The following is a 20,162-nucleotide window of genomic DNA, read 5'->3' on the forward strand; positions in this document are numbered from 1 at the left end:
TTGAGGTTTCAGCGTTAAGAGTTAACTTTGGGTCTTTCCTGATAGCAGCGTGCACAGCCTAGTTCCATTTCCACCTAATGTATTCAGTGGCAGCAGACAGTTGCCCTTTCTTCCCATTCAAAAGCAGCTTGCTATTCAGAAAACCTGCGACAGCTCATTTAGCTCTTTGGTTACCAGCCTCATAAAGCCCGAGGTATAAGAGAGTGACCCTTCAGACACGAATAATGGTGGTTCCACGACTCAATGCTTTTTGTGCCTCTGTTTTAGTTTAGTAATCTAGATAAGGTTTGGTCCTCCAACTAGTTCTTCTGTTAGATATTTGGCTCACAGTATTCTAACGTTCCCCCTGCTGCCCTTCTTGTGGGATCGACAGTGCAGACAAAAGGGACATTGTTGTGCTGGACCTTGCATTAGCTGTCTTGACAACGGTTGGCCTCTGCACACAGTTTTCGCTTTTTATCCTTTTATTGTCGTCCGGTGCGAAGAAGAACATTTTACTGTTCTTAAAAATAAAAATAAAAATTATGGCAAGTTCCTTTGAACGAATCTGAGATACAGTACAACTTTCTATTTATGTATCTACCAACCATGAAAATAATTCAATTGCTTTTTTTAAAAAAAAGAACCGGAAAGATGTATATGATAAAATGAGTGCTCATTACTAAACTCTTGGCAACAAATCTCAGCTCAAAAGAAAGGACAGAGTTGACAAGATTTTTGGCAGTTTGCTAAACAGGACCAGGGTAAATTGCTTTTAAAAGTGATTTTGGGTTGCTTTTTGTCATTTTAGCTGGAATTCCCCCCCCCTGTGTAAAATGCTTAGATTGATGTACTTTATCAGTTTAATATATTATTTTAGTGTTGCATGAGAAATGCATTTTCAGTTTTAAATACCGCGAGAATGGCTGCTATCCAAATAATGAATTAGTGAAGCAAAATGTCAAATTTCCTTTCATACTGGAGAAGCTCTGTACATTATATCATTAAAAGAGAATCCTATATTGCAGTGATTCCCAGTTTGCTAAGCAAGGCAGGCCTGCTTGTTTTTCAAAAGCCAAAGCATGGACCTCCTACTTTGGAAAATTTTGATACCTCTGTGGTAGTTTTTGTTACATTTGAATGGTGCCACAGACCCCCTGGGTGGGTTACGTGGAGTTTCCAAATTAAAACTCAACTCCTTCAGCACTCCAGTTCAGCTGTACTTTGAGCAAGAGAATAAATCTGTAAGGTCAGCTAGTGTGTTCCTTCTTTCTACATACAAAGTAGACCTAAGTTGTGCCACCGTGCCAGAGATAAATAAATGTCCTTTCTGGGAGCTTCATAATTAGCCACAGTATGCTTCAGGTCTATTAAGTGATGAAATAAGATTATATTGTGTAGACTAGGGTTCTAACAGCAAGCCTAGGGTCTGTTCTTGTCTGAATTTGCCTATGGCCAGATTACAGGTGCCAAATTGCTGCCTACCTTTCCCGACCCTATTGAGTCCCACGAGCAGATTTGTGTGTTAAGTTCAGTAGATCAGTTGAGTTCAGAAGACAGTATTGCAGAGTACTCTCAAAAGCACTGCACCACACAAAATGGCTGCAAGTGCATTGAACATGGGCAGATAAACATGGGTTGAGTTAATAAGGGGCACGTACTAAATCAGTGTTATAACCCCTTAGAGCAGCTTAGAAAGCTAATTTCCTGGATTCTGAATCACAAAAGGAGACTCTGTGAGTGCAGGGTGCTCCTAACTTCAGAAGTTCACCACCCAGTTTGCGGAGCAGGGTGGTGACAGAGGGGAATGTTCTCCCTCTCAAGATGGTACTCGTGTAGCGGGCTGTAACGCCTATAGAGGCCTAATCAAATCGCCCGGTGCCCAAACTCAGATGCCCTTGACCTAAACATTTGTGACCAACTCCACTTAGGGTCACATGAATTGGCCACAGCTCCCTCTTGTTTCACCTTTTGAGTTTTCCTTCACAGTTAGATTTGGCCAGTGTCGGAGGCAACTGCATAACTCATTCCTTTCACCCAAACGGACTCGTGCTTCCAAAACCGCAGCCTTCCCTGCCATCCCATGACTGTGCCAAATGGCTTTTAAAAATGAGCAATTTATGATATAGCCCAGGCGGAGGTTGCTCTAAGTATGACTGACAACTAAACAGTAGCTTCTTGGATCCTGGCCGTTTCGTGTGCCATGCTCTCTCCCTTTTCTGCTCACATTTCTGGTGCAATTGTGATGAATGTGCCATTTGTTGCTACTTTGTCGTAGTTAGACGGAGCCATTTCTTTCAACGCAGAGAGGGCCGCTATAACAATAGTTTTCCACGAGGGCAAGCGTAACCTTGCCTACACAGGTCAAGCGGTTGTTTGTTTTCTTTAAACTGCCTCTAAAGGGAAGGAAGAGCTCTATCATAGGAATGTGGTGAAGGCTAAAGTACATTTTAATTGTGTTCTGTGGTCGGGAATGGGCAAATTTAGAACTGTCCGCAGCAGGTCTCCCACTGATAAAAAAACCCCGGGACTTGGGTGGGTGGTATCGGGACAATGCAGAGCTAACTTCATTTCCAGTTATGCAAGGTCTGAGAACCATCAGCCCTTTGGTTTTCTGGCATGGTGCTGCAGCCGAAGCCAGTTCCAGGAAGTTGTATTGAAATAATATGGACTAAATTTCTAGTAATTAATTGGGTTTGGGTGTCAAGCAAATACAGTATTTTCCGGCGTATAAGATGACTGGGCATATAAGACGACCCCCAACTTTTCCAGTTAAAATATAGAGTTTGGGATACGCTCACCGTATAAGACTACCCCTCTTCCTACAATCGTCTGTGGGCTGGACATGCCCGCGCTGCCCATATCCAAAATGTCCGCAGAACCAGAAATCGCTTCTGCACATGTTTGGGATCCGAAAATCACGTCTGGACATGCACAGAAGCGATTTCCGGCGCTGTGCTGCCCATTTCCAAAATGTCCGCAGCGCCAGAAATCGCTTCTGCGGCTGCATATAAGACGACCTAGCGTATAAGACGACCCCCGACTTTTGAGAAGATTTTCCTGGGTTAAAAAGTCGCCTTATACGCCGGAAAATACGGTACTAATGTGGGACGTTGTGACTCATGGCTTTGAAAGTCCTGACCTGTAAAATCCTAAACGTTGCCAGGTGCATTGAGAAGAATGGATCACATTGCTGATTTGATCCTCATTTGGAAGGTTTCATCAAGTCATGGTTCACAGGTTTAGACGTAAAGGCGTTTCTGTTTTATTCTTTGTGTAAACTGCCCTGCGAATACAACTGAAGGATGGTAACAGAAATACTTACAATGCATAATATACGAAGCTGGAAGCAGACAGAGAATGTGCAGACATAGGGCTTGTTCCAGATCGTCCAAACCAGGACACCTGAATCTCACCAACGGGAACTGAATCTCACCAACGGGAATTAAGCCAACTTGCAACTGAGATTGGTTTCATTGATTTTGGTGTGACTTCATAGCTCAGTGCCAGCCATGTTTGCTCAGCGGACATAAGTCCTATTGAATTCAGTTGGACTTACTCCCAGGTCAGTAGGGTTAGAACTGCAGCCTTAGTCATGACTGACGACTTTTGATGTATTAGTGACTCACACTCATGTTTTTGCCTCAAGAAGAGTTCCTTGGCCAATTCTCTCTCTCTCTCTCTCTCTCCCTCTCTCTCTCTTATGTGTCTTTGTCTTTTACAGGACAGAATATTTCCGCACTATGGACAGTCAGGGATGGAGAACCTTTGGCCTCCAGATATTGCTGGCTCCAATCATTCCTGACCATAGGCTATCCTGGTTAGAGCCAATGGGAGCCAGAGTCCAACAACATCTGCAGAGCCTTGGATTTCCCATCTCTGAAATACTGTTTTTTGTTTTTAAATACATGTACAGAAGAATAGGGAGGAAATCGGGTGATTCCTGGGTAGAAAGAGACGTTGTTTTCCTCATGGGCAAATAACATTCAGAATGGGTGGGATTCACCTAACCAGCCCCATCAACGGAAACCCCGTGCAAGTACTGCACAGCAAGGACCCCCCTCTCCATATTGGCTCAAGGGGCTGTCAGGAGAACCCCAGAACAGCAGGGGGAGGGGTAATTTTTTAAATAAAAAAATACACCTGGCAATCTGGAATGCTTGCACAAGTAGAACCATTGGGAAAGCGCAATGTTGAATTCCACTCAGGACCACTTTTAAGAGCATTTTTCTGCAAGGCTCCTCTTCAAGGCTGAGATGTGCTATTCCAAAATGTTTGATCCTAGCGAGCAACCAGCCCAGCCCAGCTAGATAGTATAACCGACCAAGGGTGTGGGGCTGTTCCTTTGGAGGCCTACATTTCAGTTCCCTATTTGCAGTTATTCCTATTCTCCCCACCTCGACCTCCACCAAAGGCCAAAATACTCTTAAGTATTTTCTGTTTTCATTTTCTTCCTATCTGAGGACTGCATTTGGTTAGTACAAGTGTTGTCATAGAACAGGCATCCCCAAACTTCGGCCCTCCAGATGTTTTGGACTACAATTCCCATCTTCCCCAATCACTGGTCCTGTTAGCTATCTGGAGGGCCGCAGTTTGGGGATGCCTGTCATAGAATCATAGGGCTGTAGAGTTGGGAGGGACCCGAGGATCGTCTAACCAGTCCAACCCCCGATTGAACCCACAACCTTGGTGTTATTGGCACCAAGCTCTAACCAACTGAGCTATTCAAGCTCTGGATTTATACATTCTGCTCAAGCGCAGACCTCCTTGGTGCTACTGCATGTGAAACAACAACAAAAAACAACCTCCCCTGAAAAAAGGAGAAAGTTTATGACTTATTAAGATTTAATCTGCTGCTGGAAATGTCCGAGAACAGCTTGGACGTCCTAATTTAAGCATTCCGGTGTAATTTAGGGTGTACAGTTTTAAAATAGGAAAACCCGAGGTAGTGCCCTCTTAGAACCCAGATCCTATTTTTGTATCTGAGATGGTAATTCTGGACTATAAGGCTGCCCTTAAGGAAAGAGCGGTCATTAAAGTAAATAGGAAAGGACAATAATGAAAGAGAGTGACCCAGAAAAAGATTCACTGTTGGAACAGTGGTATTGCTTTAAATAGACATGTATGTCCCAGGAGCCGATTTTCTTTTACCACATGACTCAACTGGGCTACTGTGGAGGAATCTTCATCTATGATTGTCCCAGGAGCTTGAACAGAGGACAGGGCCCTGTGGGTTTTGGACTGGTTTGATCTCTGTCAGCATAAGTTCAGTTTTGAGATTCCTACCTTCTAAAATATTCAACAAACACTCTCTTTTGGAAACTTTAGAACAGGCTTCTTCCTCTTTAATCACAGTCTCTTTAGTAATAACTTGATTTTTCCACCAAAGCTTTTTATAAGAATTTATTTGAAGCGTTTACTTTTTGTGCATGAGGTCTTCTAAGTGTATCCCAAGAAGAACTCTTTGAGAGAACAGTTTGCAGAGCAAAGTCCGATTCAAGCTGTTTTTAACCGCCATAGTTAAATGGATCATATTACTGCAAGGATAAAGATTATTGCAAGAATACAAAATGCTTATTTATAAAATTGGTGTCAAGGGAAAGGGGGGGGTCTGCACTTTTCATTTAATTTTAAATTTATATACTGTTTTTCATCATCACTGTACACAAGGCAGTTTTTCAATTGATAAATGGGTATGCATTAGATTTGTTTAGTATTCTGCAGGGCAGTATTCTGAATTGGCAAATCCCCCCCCCCAATTTTACCCAAGTCCTGCTTTGGGTATACAGTGGCACCTCAGTTTAAGTACACAATTGGTTCTGGAAGTCTGTACTTAACCTGAAGCGTACTTAACCTGACGCGAACTTTCCCATTGAAAGTAATGGAAAGTGGATTAATCCGTTCCAGATGGGTCCGCAGAGTACTTAAACTGAATGTACTCAAACCGAGGCGTACTTAAACCGAGGTATGACTGTACTTCAGTAGCAGTGATGTGACTTTCTCTTACTCTCTTCTCCTTTGTGCATATGGCATGTGCTGGTGGTTGTCCCTCCCTCCCTTTTGGCCAGTTCAAGCTAATTTCAAGCCACACTGCTCTACGCCAGAAGGGTCACACAACTGCCACACACTGAAGTTGCACAGCTAGACTTTTAGGGCCCTCCCACAACAGAAGCTTCTATGCTGCACTATGCACATATTCACACAACCCTGCTCCGTGCAGGCAAAGCCAATCCAAGCAGAATGAACAGTGCAGCTGTTGAGCACAGATGGATTTGTTAGAATGGGTTCCTTAATCCTGCGAGGAAGCTAAAGCCTTTCCTTCCCAGTTGCATTGTGTGGTTCTGCGCAGATTGACTCTAAAGTACTGTACCTCCTCCCCCGCAATCTCTTTTGTGTTGTGTCTTTTAGATTGTAAGCCTAAGGGCAGGAACTACGTTTGTAAGCTGCTCCAGAAGCCCTCTTTAGCTGAACGTTGAGATTTCTTTTTAAAAGCTTTAAATAAGTCTTTAGCGCAGCTTGCACCTTGATAAGTGTGTTTAGGAGGATTGCAGCCTTATAGAGGAGTCCCATGCATGGTTACTCACAGGTAAAACGTATGCACACTTACTTTTTGCCTTGCCCCGCTCTTTTTTTGCCCCAAGCTTTCCTCGCAAAAACCTGCTCTTTAAAGCTGAATCGGTGCAAATGTCTGCTCAAGTTTCTCTGTGGATTGACGTTTGCTCCAATTGAGCTTTAAAGAGCAGGTTTTTGCAGGAAACACTAGGCACTCAGGCACGAGAGCTTTAAATCGTGAACTGTGCTAGGAAAGAGCAGAGGAAAGGTAAGAGTGGATAATCTCCCTGTGGAGCTGAATGGGACTTAGTGCTATGTAAATGTGGACAGAATTGACTGGAATTTGCAGGCACTAAGCTTTTTATGGAGCAGGGAAAAAAAGCATTGAAATCCTCAGCTTCGAAAGTTTGTAAGCAAACCAGAGGTTTGTTTTTGGTCTGGTTTTTTAAAGCCCTTAATTCCCTGTTTCTTTCTTGCATGATGGAATCCTCACAAGGTAAAAAGTAAGAAAGCAGTTTCTCCCTTCTGATAACCACTCACAGCTAGAAGCTTCTCAAGCAGGCAGGGACATGTTGGGTGTCACATCAGGACATGGCCAAAGGAGGATTTTGTTTGATGTTCTACCAAAACCACTTCACTGCTTGGAATGTGGAGTTCTGAGACACACAAGCAGATGCTTTGTAATGAGCACTAGGATTTATTCAAGACGCCTCTATGTTTGAGCCCTTCACGGAGCCCTGAATATTATTAACACCGACATAGGTAGGCTCGCAAAGGTAAAATAGCCCGAAAGGAAAATTCCTCCCAGAATAGTTTCCTGGCAGGACAAGCCGTACTCCTTCGTGGAGTATGGTCAGTACAATATGGCGTGTGTTGTCTACTACCTGGTGCATGCAGTCACAGATGCCAGCAGGCACCACAATCCATTGGGAGGTTTTCCAGCAAAAAGCCCCATTGTAGTGAATGGAAGCTGTGCAAGATTCCACGGCAGGAAAAAGATGGTGGGCATTATTTCTGGGTAAAGCGAAAGTCTGCAATAGCATTTTCATAGCTTCTACCCATTTACCTGTAGGTAAGGAAAAGGTAAAAGGGACCCAGGTGGCGCTGTGGTTAAACCACTGAGCCTAGGGCTTGCTGATCAGAAGGTCGGTGGTTCAAATCCCTGTGACGGGGTGAGCTCCCGTTGCTTGGTCCCAGCTCCTGCCAACCTAGCAGTTCGAAAGCATGTCAAAATGCAAGTAGATAAATAGGAACCGCTACAGCGGGAAGGTAAACGGCGTTTCCATGTGCTGCTCTGGTTCGCCAGAAGTGGCTTTGTCATGCTGGCCACATGAACTGGAAGCTATACGCCGGCTCCCTCGGCCAATAATGCGAGATGAGTGTGCAACCCCAGAGTCGGTCACGACTGGACCTAATGGTCAGGGGTCCCTTTACCTTTACCTTTAAGGTAAAAGGTAAAGGACCCCTGGACAGTTAAGTCCACTCAAAGGCAACTATGGGGTTGCGGCACTCATCTCACTTTCAGGACAAGGGAGCCGGTGTTTGTTCACAAACAGCTTTCTGGGTCATGTGACCAGCGTGACTAAACCGCTTCTGGCTCAACGGAACACCATGACAGAAACCAGAGTGCACAGAAACACTGTTTACCTTCCCACCACAGCAGTACCTATTTATCTACTTGCACTGGTATGCTTTCAAACTGCTAGGTTGGCAGGAGGTGGGACAGAGCAATGGGAGCTCACCCCGTCACAGGGATTTGAACCACCGACCTTCTGATTGGCAAGCCCAAGAGGCTCAGTGGTTTAGACCACAGGCTCTAACAATAACCACAACTTGTTTAACTCTTTCCCACCCCTAGGCAGTTCCAAGGGAGAGGTGCCTCCTCTTCCCCCTCAACCTCCTATGGTTGGATGCCTGCGTTTACTTGGAGACAACCCAGTCCCCCCCCCCAAATGCACCTTATAACATAGTCGCAATCTGGAAGTTAAAAATAAAACTTGCAGTTCTGAGCATGCTTACTTGAAAATTAATTCCATCAAAATCAATAGGGCTGGTGTTTTAAGAAGAACGTTTAGCATAGTATAAGAGAAGTGTATTATTACGGTACAGTGGTGCCTCGCAAGACGAATTTAATTCGTTCCGCGAGTGAATTCGTTTTGCGAAAAATTCATCTTGCGAATCGCGGTTTCCCATAGGAATGCCTTGGAATTTCTTTTTTTGCCCATAGGAATGCAGTAATTAAATTTCAATGCCTTCCTATGGGAAACCGCGATTTGCAAGGCAAATTTTTCGCAAAACATATTCGTCTTGCGAGTCACAATCAGATCGCAAAACGCATTCGTCTTGCGAAAAATTCGTCTTGCAGGGCATTCGTCTTGCGAGGTGCCACTGTATTTCTCTTTCTGAAATCTGATATGAGGAAGGAAGCTTGTCCTGACCCCTGCAGGGCACTTAGCTTCTTTGCTTCTCTGTGCTGTGTTCCACCACACGAGTTATTTGTGGTCTCATTTGCTGTCCATGCCAGCCATCAGGTACTTGACAAGTTGGGAGAGCCAGACCGTCAATGGATCCCTGCGTGCCCAGCTTGATGTGGCATTGTAGTATCTACTTAGTTGGTTTATGCAATGGCCATATGGTACACGGTTGCGTAGAAAAGCAGGCTGCCCATACATCACCCCTCTTCAATTTGTGCAACTTCATTGGGAGCCGTGGCTTATGATGGGAAGCGTAGAAAGTATTGCTGGCTCTAGTATCTTGAGATACTTTCAATTCTTCATTCAGTTTATATGTCCAAGCTATCAAGGCTATGTATGCTTATGCACACCACCCAACATTTCTCTGATGAAAATAGGGATGTCCTATTCCATACCCTCCAACACTTCTCTGATGAACATACCACACCCTTGAACGTTTCTGCGATGAAAGTAGGAAAAGTAGGATATTCTGGGATCAAATCAGAAATCGGGACAGCTTCTGTAAATCTGGGACTGTCCCTGGAAAATAGGGACACTTGGAGGATCTGATTATGTAAAAGGGACGCAGGTGGCGTTAAACCACTGAGCCTAGGGCTTGCTGATCAGAAGGTCAGCGGTTCGAATCCCTGTGACGGGGTGAGCTCCCATTGCTCGGTCCCAGCTCCTGCCAACCTAGCAGTTTGAAAGCACGTCAAAGTGCAAGTAGATAAATAGGTACCGCTCCAAGCGGGAAGGAAGGTAAACGGCGTTTCCGTGCGCTGCTCTAGTTTGCCAGAATCGGCTTTCTCATGTTGGCCACATGACCTGGATACGTCGGCTTCCTCGGCCAGTAACGCGAGATGAGCGCCGCAACCCCAGAGTCAGTCACGACTGGACCTAGTGGTCAGGGGCCCCTTTACCTTTACAAATGTTTGGCATCTTTTTGTGTATCTCTCGCTTGCTGTCTGCCCACTGTGGGCCCAAGTGCCACTCATTACCTTTAAAAACTCTTAATGCCTTTAGAGAACTGTCCCCAGGTGTTACAATCTTCATCAGAGGCCCTGTTCTGTATTCTGTTGCCCTCTGAAGGTGGGTGGGTGGTGACCAGAGAGAAACTTTTAAGTACATAGTGTTGCTTGCTTAAGAAGCGCAGGACCATCTGTAACGGGAACACGGATTTGTTTTAGTTCCAACTGAAACAGAAAGTTAATTTCTAAATCTGGCATTCCTCTTCCTTAATTTGCTTAGCTCGCTAGAAGTACTAAACCACTTTCAGAGAAGCAGCTGAAACATGGAGGGAATTAATCAGTTTACTAACTCAGAAGTTAATTTTCAGTTTCCGCTTGAGATCGACATGGCAGCAATAACTATCTTCTGGTTAAGTTGCTTCCCTCACCCCCCTTGTTTTTAACATTTATTTTTAAATAAGTGGACCATAAAATATTCACGAAATGCTTCCTAAATTACAAAGTACATTGTAATTTTCTTTGGTATATTAGTACCGGTAACAGATGCATTTTCATATTTTTCATATTTGCCAAAGGGGGCAGAAATTGCCTGACCAAAATTAGGGTTTACCTTGCAATTCTCACCTGTGGTACTAACAACCTTCCACCTGGAAGGAAGGTCCAACTCACATGCCTTCTGTCCGGAACAACGAAGACTCTTCTTACACATTACAGCTGGGAATATATGTTTTTCAGTGGCTCCCTCACATTGTCTGCCGCACTGTAAAATGTAGCAGCTAAGGCTCTGCCATGTTTCATTGCTATTTTGGGTGGACTTGTACATACTAGAACAATAATTTACCACAGTGAAATAGCCCGCAGGAAGCTTGTGGGATGTTTGTGTTCCTTTCACCTATTGTAAGCTGTGCCTCATGATATTGTTTTCATGGTTTCTCTGGGACGGTGCTCCTGTTCTTAACACAGGTTAACACTTTGCTGAATGGGACTCGCTCACAGTTAAGTTTGTCCAGCTCTCCCACAGGCACTGGAGCAGCCTATCTTGATTCAACACATACATACATACACACTTCATAATCTTCTCCCTTAGGAACAATGTTTCCTCATTCAACCTCCCGAATAATATATAAGCAGGCCTCTGTTGATCACCTGGCTTGGGGATTAATTACATACTACAAGTGGCAGCTGCATATGATGGGACTCTTCAACATCATAAAGCTCTGAAACTACTCGGCCAATTTGCACACTGTTACCAAACAGCATCATGTCTGGGTAAGGGTAGTCCATTGCTTTTGGACCTAGGACACTTCTAAGGCAGGTCCAAGAACCCTTTGGCCTTCCAGATGTTACTGAACTACAGCTCCCATCAGCCACAGCAGACGTAGCCAGTGGCCAGGGATGTTGGGAGTGTTAGTACCGTGTTTCTCATATTATAAGACACGTCTTATATTTATTTTTTCCTCAAAAAAACACACTATGGCTTATTTTCAAGGGATGTCTTATTTTTTTCCTCCTCCTCCTGCCGCGGCCGGCATTTCTGCTGCGCCTATCACTATGTCTTATTTTCGGGGTATGGTTTATATTCCTTGAATGCTTAAAAATCCTGCTATGGCTTATTTTATGGGTATGTCTTAAAATGTGAGAAACAGGGTACAACCACATCCGAAGGGCCAGCACTTCCCCACACTCGTTCAAAGGCAATCCGGTGCCCCTCCAGATGTTTTGGACTCCAACTCCTATTGGCTTAGCCACTGTAGCCAATGGGAGTTAGAAAAATAGAACTGGACCCTAGTTGGACTAGGCTCATCTAGTCCAACACCCTGCAATGTAGGGATCTTTTGCCCTACATGGGGCTTGTACCCGCAACCCTGAGATTAAGAATCTTATGCTCTACTAACTGAGCTATTCGGTGAGACTTCATAGTTGTATAGTCCAAAACATCTGGAGGGCACCAGATTGAGGAGGGCTGTTCTAAGGCACTCGGGTCCAATTAAAAAATCATTACAATGGAGCTATGCTGCTTACCCCTTTTGAAACATCTTTGGGAAGGGGAAGCTTGTAGCAAAAAGGGGGGCAGAATGGGAAGAGGCTAGGGTCTTTCATTAGTGGACTATCTTCTCTTGACACTGTCCTAAGCTGTCTTCCCCACTCCCCACCCTGCAGGGTTCCCGACTCATATTTAATGAAGGTTCCTTTACAAGGGAGAAACATTTACTGGACTGGCATTACGCATGATGTGTAGTTTTGCTCAGCGTGTGAGTTATTTGCAGTTGAGCTAATGGCAGCCGGAGCATCTGTGATGTCATGCTGCTTTGCAGCTGCAGGTGACATCAGAGTAGATTGGCCAATGTACCAAGAGGGCAGTTAGCGAGGGCAGAGTTGGAGGATGAGGCTGCAAGAGGGATGAGGTCAGCAGAGAGAGAAGAGATCTTATGGAATGGTGGATATTATACTGATGGGGTTTTTTTAAATAAAAAAATTAAAATTAGCTAACGGTACAAATCAATGTTGTATTGCTTGCTTCTGCACGAGGCCCAGCCTCTTCGAAAGCTTCTCTCAGAGATGATGTCTCTCCTGTGTAGCATCCCTGACAATAATAGAAGAGATGGACACCCTTTTCTTCCCTGGACGGACTCTGCGCCTTTAACGGTTCTGTGGCCTGCACACAGCCTGGCCCTATAGCACTTCCCAACAGGAAATAACACAACCCTGGATTTCAAAATATTAAGTGTTCTACTCCCACTTGGCTCCTGACAAGTAAACAGGCCTCTTTGTTCTCTGCTTCGCACCAACCAAGTGCCTGCGTTTTTCTCACCCACAGACAACAGACTTCCTCTCTAAGGGCAGCTTGTTGTGTTGTGTTTTGTAATTGGATAGGGAGCAGAGCAAGTAGAAAACACACTTGCCTCCACATCACTTGTGAGAGTGCACATATGTATAAATAACCACTTTCTCCTTTAAAATCCACAGACTTGGCAACTGGGGAAGGCTCTTCTCTGCTACTTATGTGTATCTTGAGAGGAAAATAGTATAGTTGAGCCACCCTGGCATATTGAAAACAGAGCAGCGCCTTGAGTAGTAATAGATGAAATGGCATCTCTTGATGTTCCCACTTTCGGTGTTGTTTTTGTTTTTTGTAATGCAGCAGTAAGTGGTACACCCGATGCATCACAATGCTTAAAAATGTACTGGTAAGCAAATTTCATTCCCGCATAAACTCAGGTAGTTCAGTGTCTCTCAGTTCGGAAGCAAAAAATGGAGCCATCTAAAAATAAAGTGGTTTCTACATATTCCGGGAAATCTCTAGAGAGACATTTGTGTGAACATTTTTTAAAACCAGCACTGAGTTGATTGGTTGGGGGGGGGGGAGTGAACCCCAGTAAACCAAAACCAACATAAAGTGTGGTTTAATACACACACAAATATCTCTACCCTCCTCCTTCTGCCTGGTTCACACACTCTTGCACACCCTTAGAACTTCCCACAAGGAAAATAGTTTGTTCTGAGGTCCGCTGTATCTTTGTAACAACATGATTTAGAGCTAATATCCTGTTCAGCGACTTTTTCTATCCCCCCCCCCCCGAGCAAGGTTCATGCCGTGGATTTTCAGACGAAATGATCTGGGACGCCCACCCCAATATATGATTGCTTGATCTTTTCTTGCTTTTCTCTCTCTCTCTCATCCAATTCTTGCCATTTCAGTGTTAGCTTTGCCCGATAACTGCTTTGTGGCGAAGAACTGAAATATTTTGTTTGTTTGTTTCCTTGGAGACCTGAAGGCCAAACTATAAAGCGGTTTTTCGTAACCGTTGGAGGGCTTCAAGCCCACAAATCGATAGTGACAGGAAAATGCAGCCTTTTGAGCTGAGATGTGAATTACGAAGAAAGCTAAAACTGTAGCTCGATATAGGGATGAATCATGTAATTACACTGTTCGTTAGACTGGTGGGAGTGCATGGGATTTTATCCCTTTTGGTATTAAGGTGCAGGTGTGTGTTTGGGCATTTAAAAGAACAGGGGAGCTATATGTTACGGATTATGTAGCCTGTGGCAGAACGCTCATGCTCTGTTGCTCTGCTGCCCACCTCAGCAGAACAGAACTAAAAACACAGCAAAGCTCTGAGGGGATGTCCAACTCAGGATTCACTAGCATGGCACACACAGTCCGAACCTTGGACTCAGCTTACAGTCCATTTGCCAGCAAGGCTGGCCATTGCTGAATAGAAACATCCTCTTTGGCCTGTGCCTATGAGTTACGTGATAACATAAAACCATTTCTCCTGAACAGGATTATGTCTTAAGTGTTCACTTTATGCATCATTGCGCTTTGCAGTTTGAAAAACGGGAATAGTGATTGAGCCCATTAGCACTGTGGTGGAAGTGACGAACAGCCTGATACGATAAACTGACCTGTGGCGCGGACACTGTGGGCAGAACACCCAGTTAAGTAGGGTGGCCATGCCTGTCCCCTTTCTATGCACATTTCCCATTCCGGAGGGAAAAATAAGGCTATGCACAGCTTTGCATCAAGGATGAGGTGTCTGATAAAGTTCGTTCTCTCTCTCTCTCTCTCTTTCTCTCTCTCTCTCTCTCTCTCTCTCTCTCTCTCTCTCTCTCTTTTTCTTTCTTTCACTGATGCATCTCTTCTCTCTCATTTCAGATTATTCTGCAATGACTACAGCAAGATACAGACCTACTTGGGACTTGGTGCTTGATCCTCTTGTGTCCTGCAAACTCTGCCTTGGGGAATTTCCAGTGGAGCAGATGACAACAATCGCACAATGCCAGTGCATCTTCTGTACTTTGGTTAGTAAGCTTCAAACCATGTACAATGGTACCTCTACTTACGAATAACTCTACTTACGAATGTTTCTACTTACGAACGGAGCTCCGTCTGCCATCTTGGATGTGGTTTAGATAGGATTTTTTTCTACTTACGAATTTTTAGATAGGGTTGCTTCGACTTACAAATTTTTTCTCCCAATGCATTCCTATGGGATTCGACTTACAATTTTTTTCGACTTAGGAATGTGCGTTCGGAACACATTAAATTCGTAAGTAGAGGTACCACTGTATGCGCCTCGGCTGGAATCAGTTCTGTTGTCCACACCACACCCGCCAAGATCTGTGCAAAGCCAACAAGAGTTATGCTTAAGGATTTGTGGGTTGTACGTGCCACGCATGCGTACCTAGTTAATGCAGGTGTGTGGTGTGGACATAGTCCCAGGGTTGTTGTGGTGCCTTTGCACCTCCTGTTGTATTTACCCTGTGGGAAAATTCTGGGCTGCTTCAGGGAAGACTGAAGTGGTGAGGTTTATTGGACAGAAGCTCCCAAGATGCACCTTGCTGGTTCATTCGCTGGCATTTGGCCTAATCTCACTTGCAGCGCCTGTGAGAGGATAAAACTGAGGCAATCCTTATAGGTGCCACTTTCTCAGAGGGATAAAAATATTATAATGATAATTATGTGCCTGTTTATGGATGAGCAGGCACCTGGGGCTTATTCAGACCCATATTGTTATGACCCATTACCAGTTTGTGAGGTTGTGTTTATTAAGTTGTTTGCCTTTCTTCATAAAAAAGCACACCTGAAAAAAGAGGGGAACGGAATGTGTGTGTTTGTGTGTGTCTGGGGAGGGTGTCTTTGTGCTACACCAGCGACATTTCAAAGAATAGAAGCCAAAGAGCAATCTCCTAAACGGCTGCGTGGAGCTTTTGACGTCCGGGTTTTGAAAAGCAGCGTGCCACAGAAAAGAAGGAGCCATCTGGATAAGGTCATAAGTGTATTGAGAATGGCATGGGCGGGAAGCGAGTGGGCGTCGAGCTTCATCCATCTCCAGTTAAAAACAAAAGCCTAAAGTAGCTTCAGTATGTATTTACACTGGGAGAACTTGGTCGGGTCTAGAAGGGTAGTAAGGAAGAAGACTAGTTTCAGTCAAAGAACACCACCCAATTCCACAGTCCCCCCCCCTTAAAAAAGAGATTAATAGGACTGAATCTAAGCAACAGCCAGCAGAAAATTCTTCAGAGATTTTGGGGGTGGGTAGAGGGTGCAAAACTCACCCCTTGCTTAAACAAAAAAATGCAACCCAACTGACTTTCAGCTTCATTCTTCTGCAGCTTCATTCTTCTTGCCCGGGTGATGACTCTTTATTTCCTTAAGGCCAGCGCCTTAAGGCCAGCACACTTTGCAGCACAGGAAGGCTTAAGGGCAACTCTGTGTTCCCTGGGCAGTGAGGTAGTCTCTCCCCCCCCCCCAACACACACACATTGCCTCAATAGCAACAAAACCCTTAGTTTGCTGTATTGTGTTTTTAAAGTTTGGTTGGGAGCCGCCCAGAATGGCTGGGGAAACCCAGCCAGATGGGCGGGGTATAAATAAATTATTATTATTATTATTATTATTATTTATTATTATTGTTATTATGCTTTCTGCTGCTAGTCGCAGGAGCAACTTCTGCACTCATACAAATTGCTGGTAACAAGCAGCAATCATGCCTTATAGAGCAGGTAAATGGCAAAGTTTTATCTATTTTCTGGACCTCCTTTTCCCGCTTACCCCCTTGTATGGTTGCGGCTGCTCAAGATACCTGTTCCAAGCTTTCCAAATCCACGACTGGCAGCGTGACTTGCCCCGCACTTCACTTTTCAGCCTGAAGGACAGCACTGGGCTGGTCCACACAGTCCTTTTGCTAAAGCAAGGTTGGGGAATCTTTTTCAGTGCCATGTTCCGTTCCGAGCAACCTTTCAAGGGGCAGGGGAGGGAGCAAAAGAGAGCTGAGCAGCAAATGTTAATTGACTCACGCAGCGCTCCCTTGGCAAGCAAGGCCTATTCTCAGTTCACGGGCACATTCTAGCTCCAGGAGGAGGCGAAGCAGGGTTGGTGAGCGGTGTGGCCTGGAGAGAAGAGGTGGCTGCGGAGAGTTCTGAAAGCCAGACAGAGAGACCTGGAGCGCTGCCCTGCTCAGGTTTCTCATTCCACATTCGGCTGTTTTTGAGGTTCTCTTTCCTCCCCCTCAACAACTTTGTCTCCCCCAAAAAAGCTCAACAGCTTTGGCTTCCCTAAAAGAAAGCTCAGCAACTCCAGCCAACCCAATGGGTAGATCACTGCCAGTTTTTTTAATAGTGGTTGTAGATTGCAGTCTCTTGGAAGTTGGACAGCCCTGCTCTAAAGCTTGCATTGTACTTCCATAAAACTCTGGGTTCCCCCAAGCTGCCTAACATCTCCCTTTGTGTGTGCATGGGAGCCTTTGGGCTACATAAACATAAACTGAAAGCCTGAAAGTTGTAAATAAGGGGAAGGCTGGCAAGTGCCCTTTAAGGCAGGGTTCCTAGGAGCGATCGAGCCTAGGTACAAACTTGACTGTTCTTGACTCATTGTTGTTGTTGAAATCGCTGGGTTTGGTTTTACTTCAAACTTTTTTATATATAGAATTGCAGCTCTGAGCAGCTTCCTTAAACTGGGGAGGACTAAATGCCACTGTTAAGAGATCTGCCATTTATTACAGTGCAGTGCAGTACATTGTTAGGAACTGCTGGAAGATCTCTTTCATTTTTGTGGATGGAAAAATGAATGGAAAAAGAGCCCCACAGAGATCTTTCAGAACTACATAGTCAGAACGAAGTGCACATCCTACGCCAACGCTTTAGTCTGCACCAGTAAAGGAGCATTATATAACTGAATAGCCCTCACTACACTGGCAACCCCTGAAGTGTTGCTGGAAAGGAGCTCATAAAGGATAATCTCCTTGACACATTAGCATCATGTTGTCGTTTTTCGGTTGGGGGGGGGGGAGAAATAGATCGGTCAGCTTAATTCACAATCTCATATTTTGGAACAGTTTCTATTACAAACCACCCCAATCACCTGTAAGCCATAGCATGAGAGTCCAGGGGTGGGTTGAACATTTAACCAGGGTTTGTGTTTCCTTGTTGTGTCCTGCACCCATGCCTCTCCCTGATTGCTAACTATGTGAGGGAGAGCAGCTGTTGGGCACTCAAACCATCTTTAAAATAAAACACAATTCACGAGCTGAGAAGCACCTAATAGTACTGCTAATTAATCCTCTCGGCAACCATTTCTGAAACTGCTTTCCTAGAATGTATTCCAGTTTCTTGGCTATTAATCTCACCGTCCGCAGCCAGTCACTTCCCCTAGTCATGCTTATCCCAGCTTCTTTTAACGGGTAGCCAGCGCTGTGCTCTCTCTCTCGGGGCAGCTTTGCGAGAGCATCTGCTGCCAGTGCCCTTTGACATGTTCTCCAGCACACATGTAGCCCTGTGTCCTTTTTTAAGGAAGCATGCCTCTCAGCTCCATCTGAGGCCTTGTATAAGCCACAGCCGTGATTAAAAATGCACTGGTGCTTTGCAGGGGAATTACTTGCCAGCCGAGCAGGATTAGCACGGTACGAAGGTTGCAGAAACGGACCCGTTTCCTCAGCCCACGTTTCTCCGCTGTGTGGGAGGGAAGAGCTTTCCAAGGTTGTCAAGCTGCCTGTTATCTTCTGGCGCAGAGGGGAAAAAACCACACACATAGTGCTTGTCCTAGCATAGTTGGCCAGCCTTGCTTGTAGAAGAAATGCAGTTGAAACGAGTTTGCAAAGAGGCAGATAGAAGAGAGCAGGGGGTCCTGTTCAGAGACATAGCTGCCAAGTACCCCATTTTTCTCGGGAAACCCTGTTTCGTGCTGGTCTCCCAAATTGATTTATATCCCGTAAATCCCCCGGAAAGCAGCTCCTGCCGGCGGCCATTTTTCTGGTGCCGCTCTGCCCATGTATGGGCACCGGAAATTGGGCAGCGCCGGCATCGGAAGTCGCTTCTACGCATGTTCAGAAGTGCGTAGAAGCGACTTCTGGTGCCACTCTGCCCATTTCCAAAATGGCCGCAGAGCCAGAAGTTGCTTCTATGCATGTCCGGAAGTGTGTAGAAGCAACTTCTGACGCCGCTCTGCCCATTTCCAAAATGGCCGCAGCTCCAGAAGTCGCTTCTACGCATGTCCGGAAGTGTGTAGAAGCAACTTCCGATGCCGCTCTGCCCATTTCCAAAATGGCCGCAGCTCCAGAAGTCGCTTCTACGCATGTCCGGAAGTGTGTAGAAGCAACTTCCGACGCCGCTCTGCCCATTTCCAAAATGGCCGCAGCTCCAGAAGTCGCTTCTACGCATGTCCGGAAGTACGTAGAAGCGACTTCTGGAGCTGCAGCCATTTTGGAAATGGGCAGAGCAGCTCCAGAAGTTGCTTCTACGCATGTCCGGAAATGCGTAGAAGCAACTTCCGACGCCGCTCTGCCCATTTCCAAAATGGCTGCAGCTCCAGAAGTCGCATGTCCGGAAGTGTGTAGAAGCGACTCCTGGCGCTGCAGACATTTTGGAAATGGGCAGAGCGGCACCGGAAGTTGCTTCTGCGCATGTCCGGAAGTCGCATAGAAGCGATTTCCGGTGCCGCGCCGCTGCTGGTGCCGGATCTTTCAATCCGGAACTTGGCAGCTATGTTCAGAGAAGGGCTCTAGAACCCTAGATTCACGCATGCAGAAGACCCTAGATTCAATCCCTGGCATCTCCAGGAAGGGCTAGAGAGCAACTGCTGGTCATTGTAGTCAATATAGAGCTAGAGAGAGTGGGGGACCTCTCTGGTATAAGGCTGCTTCCCGTGAATAAACTGGTCCCCCACTCCCTTGCATTTGGAAGTGGAATGAGCAATGACATCCATGTATGGGTGTTGTTCCTCTGTACTCAATTGGATGCACATCCTCATGCAAGGGAATTATTATCGTTGTTATTGCTGCTGCTGCTGCTGCAATTTATACACCACCCTTTATCAAAAGATCTCTGGCAGTGTACAACATTAAAAACACATTAGAGAACAACGATGATAAAAACATAATAAAAAGCATACTGACAGACAGCCTAATAATCAAATAGTCATCATAATAACAGCCCTCCCCACCACCACTTTCACAGGCCATAAGTTATTTAATAGCCATAGACCTGGGTAAAGAGGAATGTTTTGCCTGGCACCTAAAGACATGTAATGATGACGCCAGGCAAGCCTCTCTGGGGAGAGCATTCCACAACCGGGGAGCCACCACAGAAAAGGCCCGCTCTCTTCTTGCCACCCTCCGAACCTCTCTGGGGTGGGGGACATAGAGAAGGGCCTCAGATGACAAGCACAGGGCCAAGGCTGGGTTTGTATGGGGAGAGGTGATCCTTAAGGTAT

General features: G+C 45.4%; 1 protein-coding gene across 2 annotated transcripts in view; it reads left to right on the forward strand.

The window, feature by feature from the left end:
* Positions 1-20,162, forward strand: part of RNF144A (ring finger protein 144A) — a 49,507-nt gene that overhangs the window by 19,695 nt on the left and 9,650 nt on the right. For both annotated transcript variants that reach the window (XM_035109891.3, XM_088665705.1), the window contains exon 2: positions 14,610-14,755. In XM_035109891.3, the coding sequence (XP_034965782.1) occupies positions 14,621-14,755 (135 nt within the window). In that variant the 5' untranslated portion in view covers positions 14,610-14,620. The remainder of the gene's footprint in view (positions 1-14,609; positions 14,756-20,162) is intronic.

This window comes from Zootoca vivipara, chromosome 3 (assembly GCF_965207765.1).
Source record: "Zootoca vivipara chromosome 3, rZooViv2.hap1.1, whole genome shotgun sequence".
Classification (NCBI taxonomy): domain Eukaryota; kingdom Metazoa; phylum Chordata; class Lepidosauria; order Squamata; family Lacertidae; genus Zootoca; species Zootoca vivipara.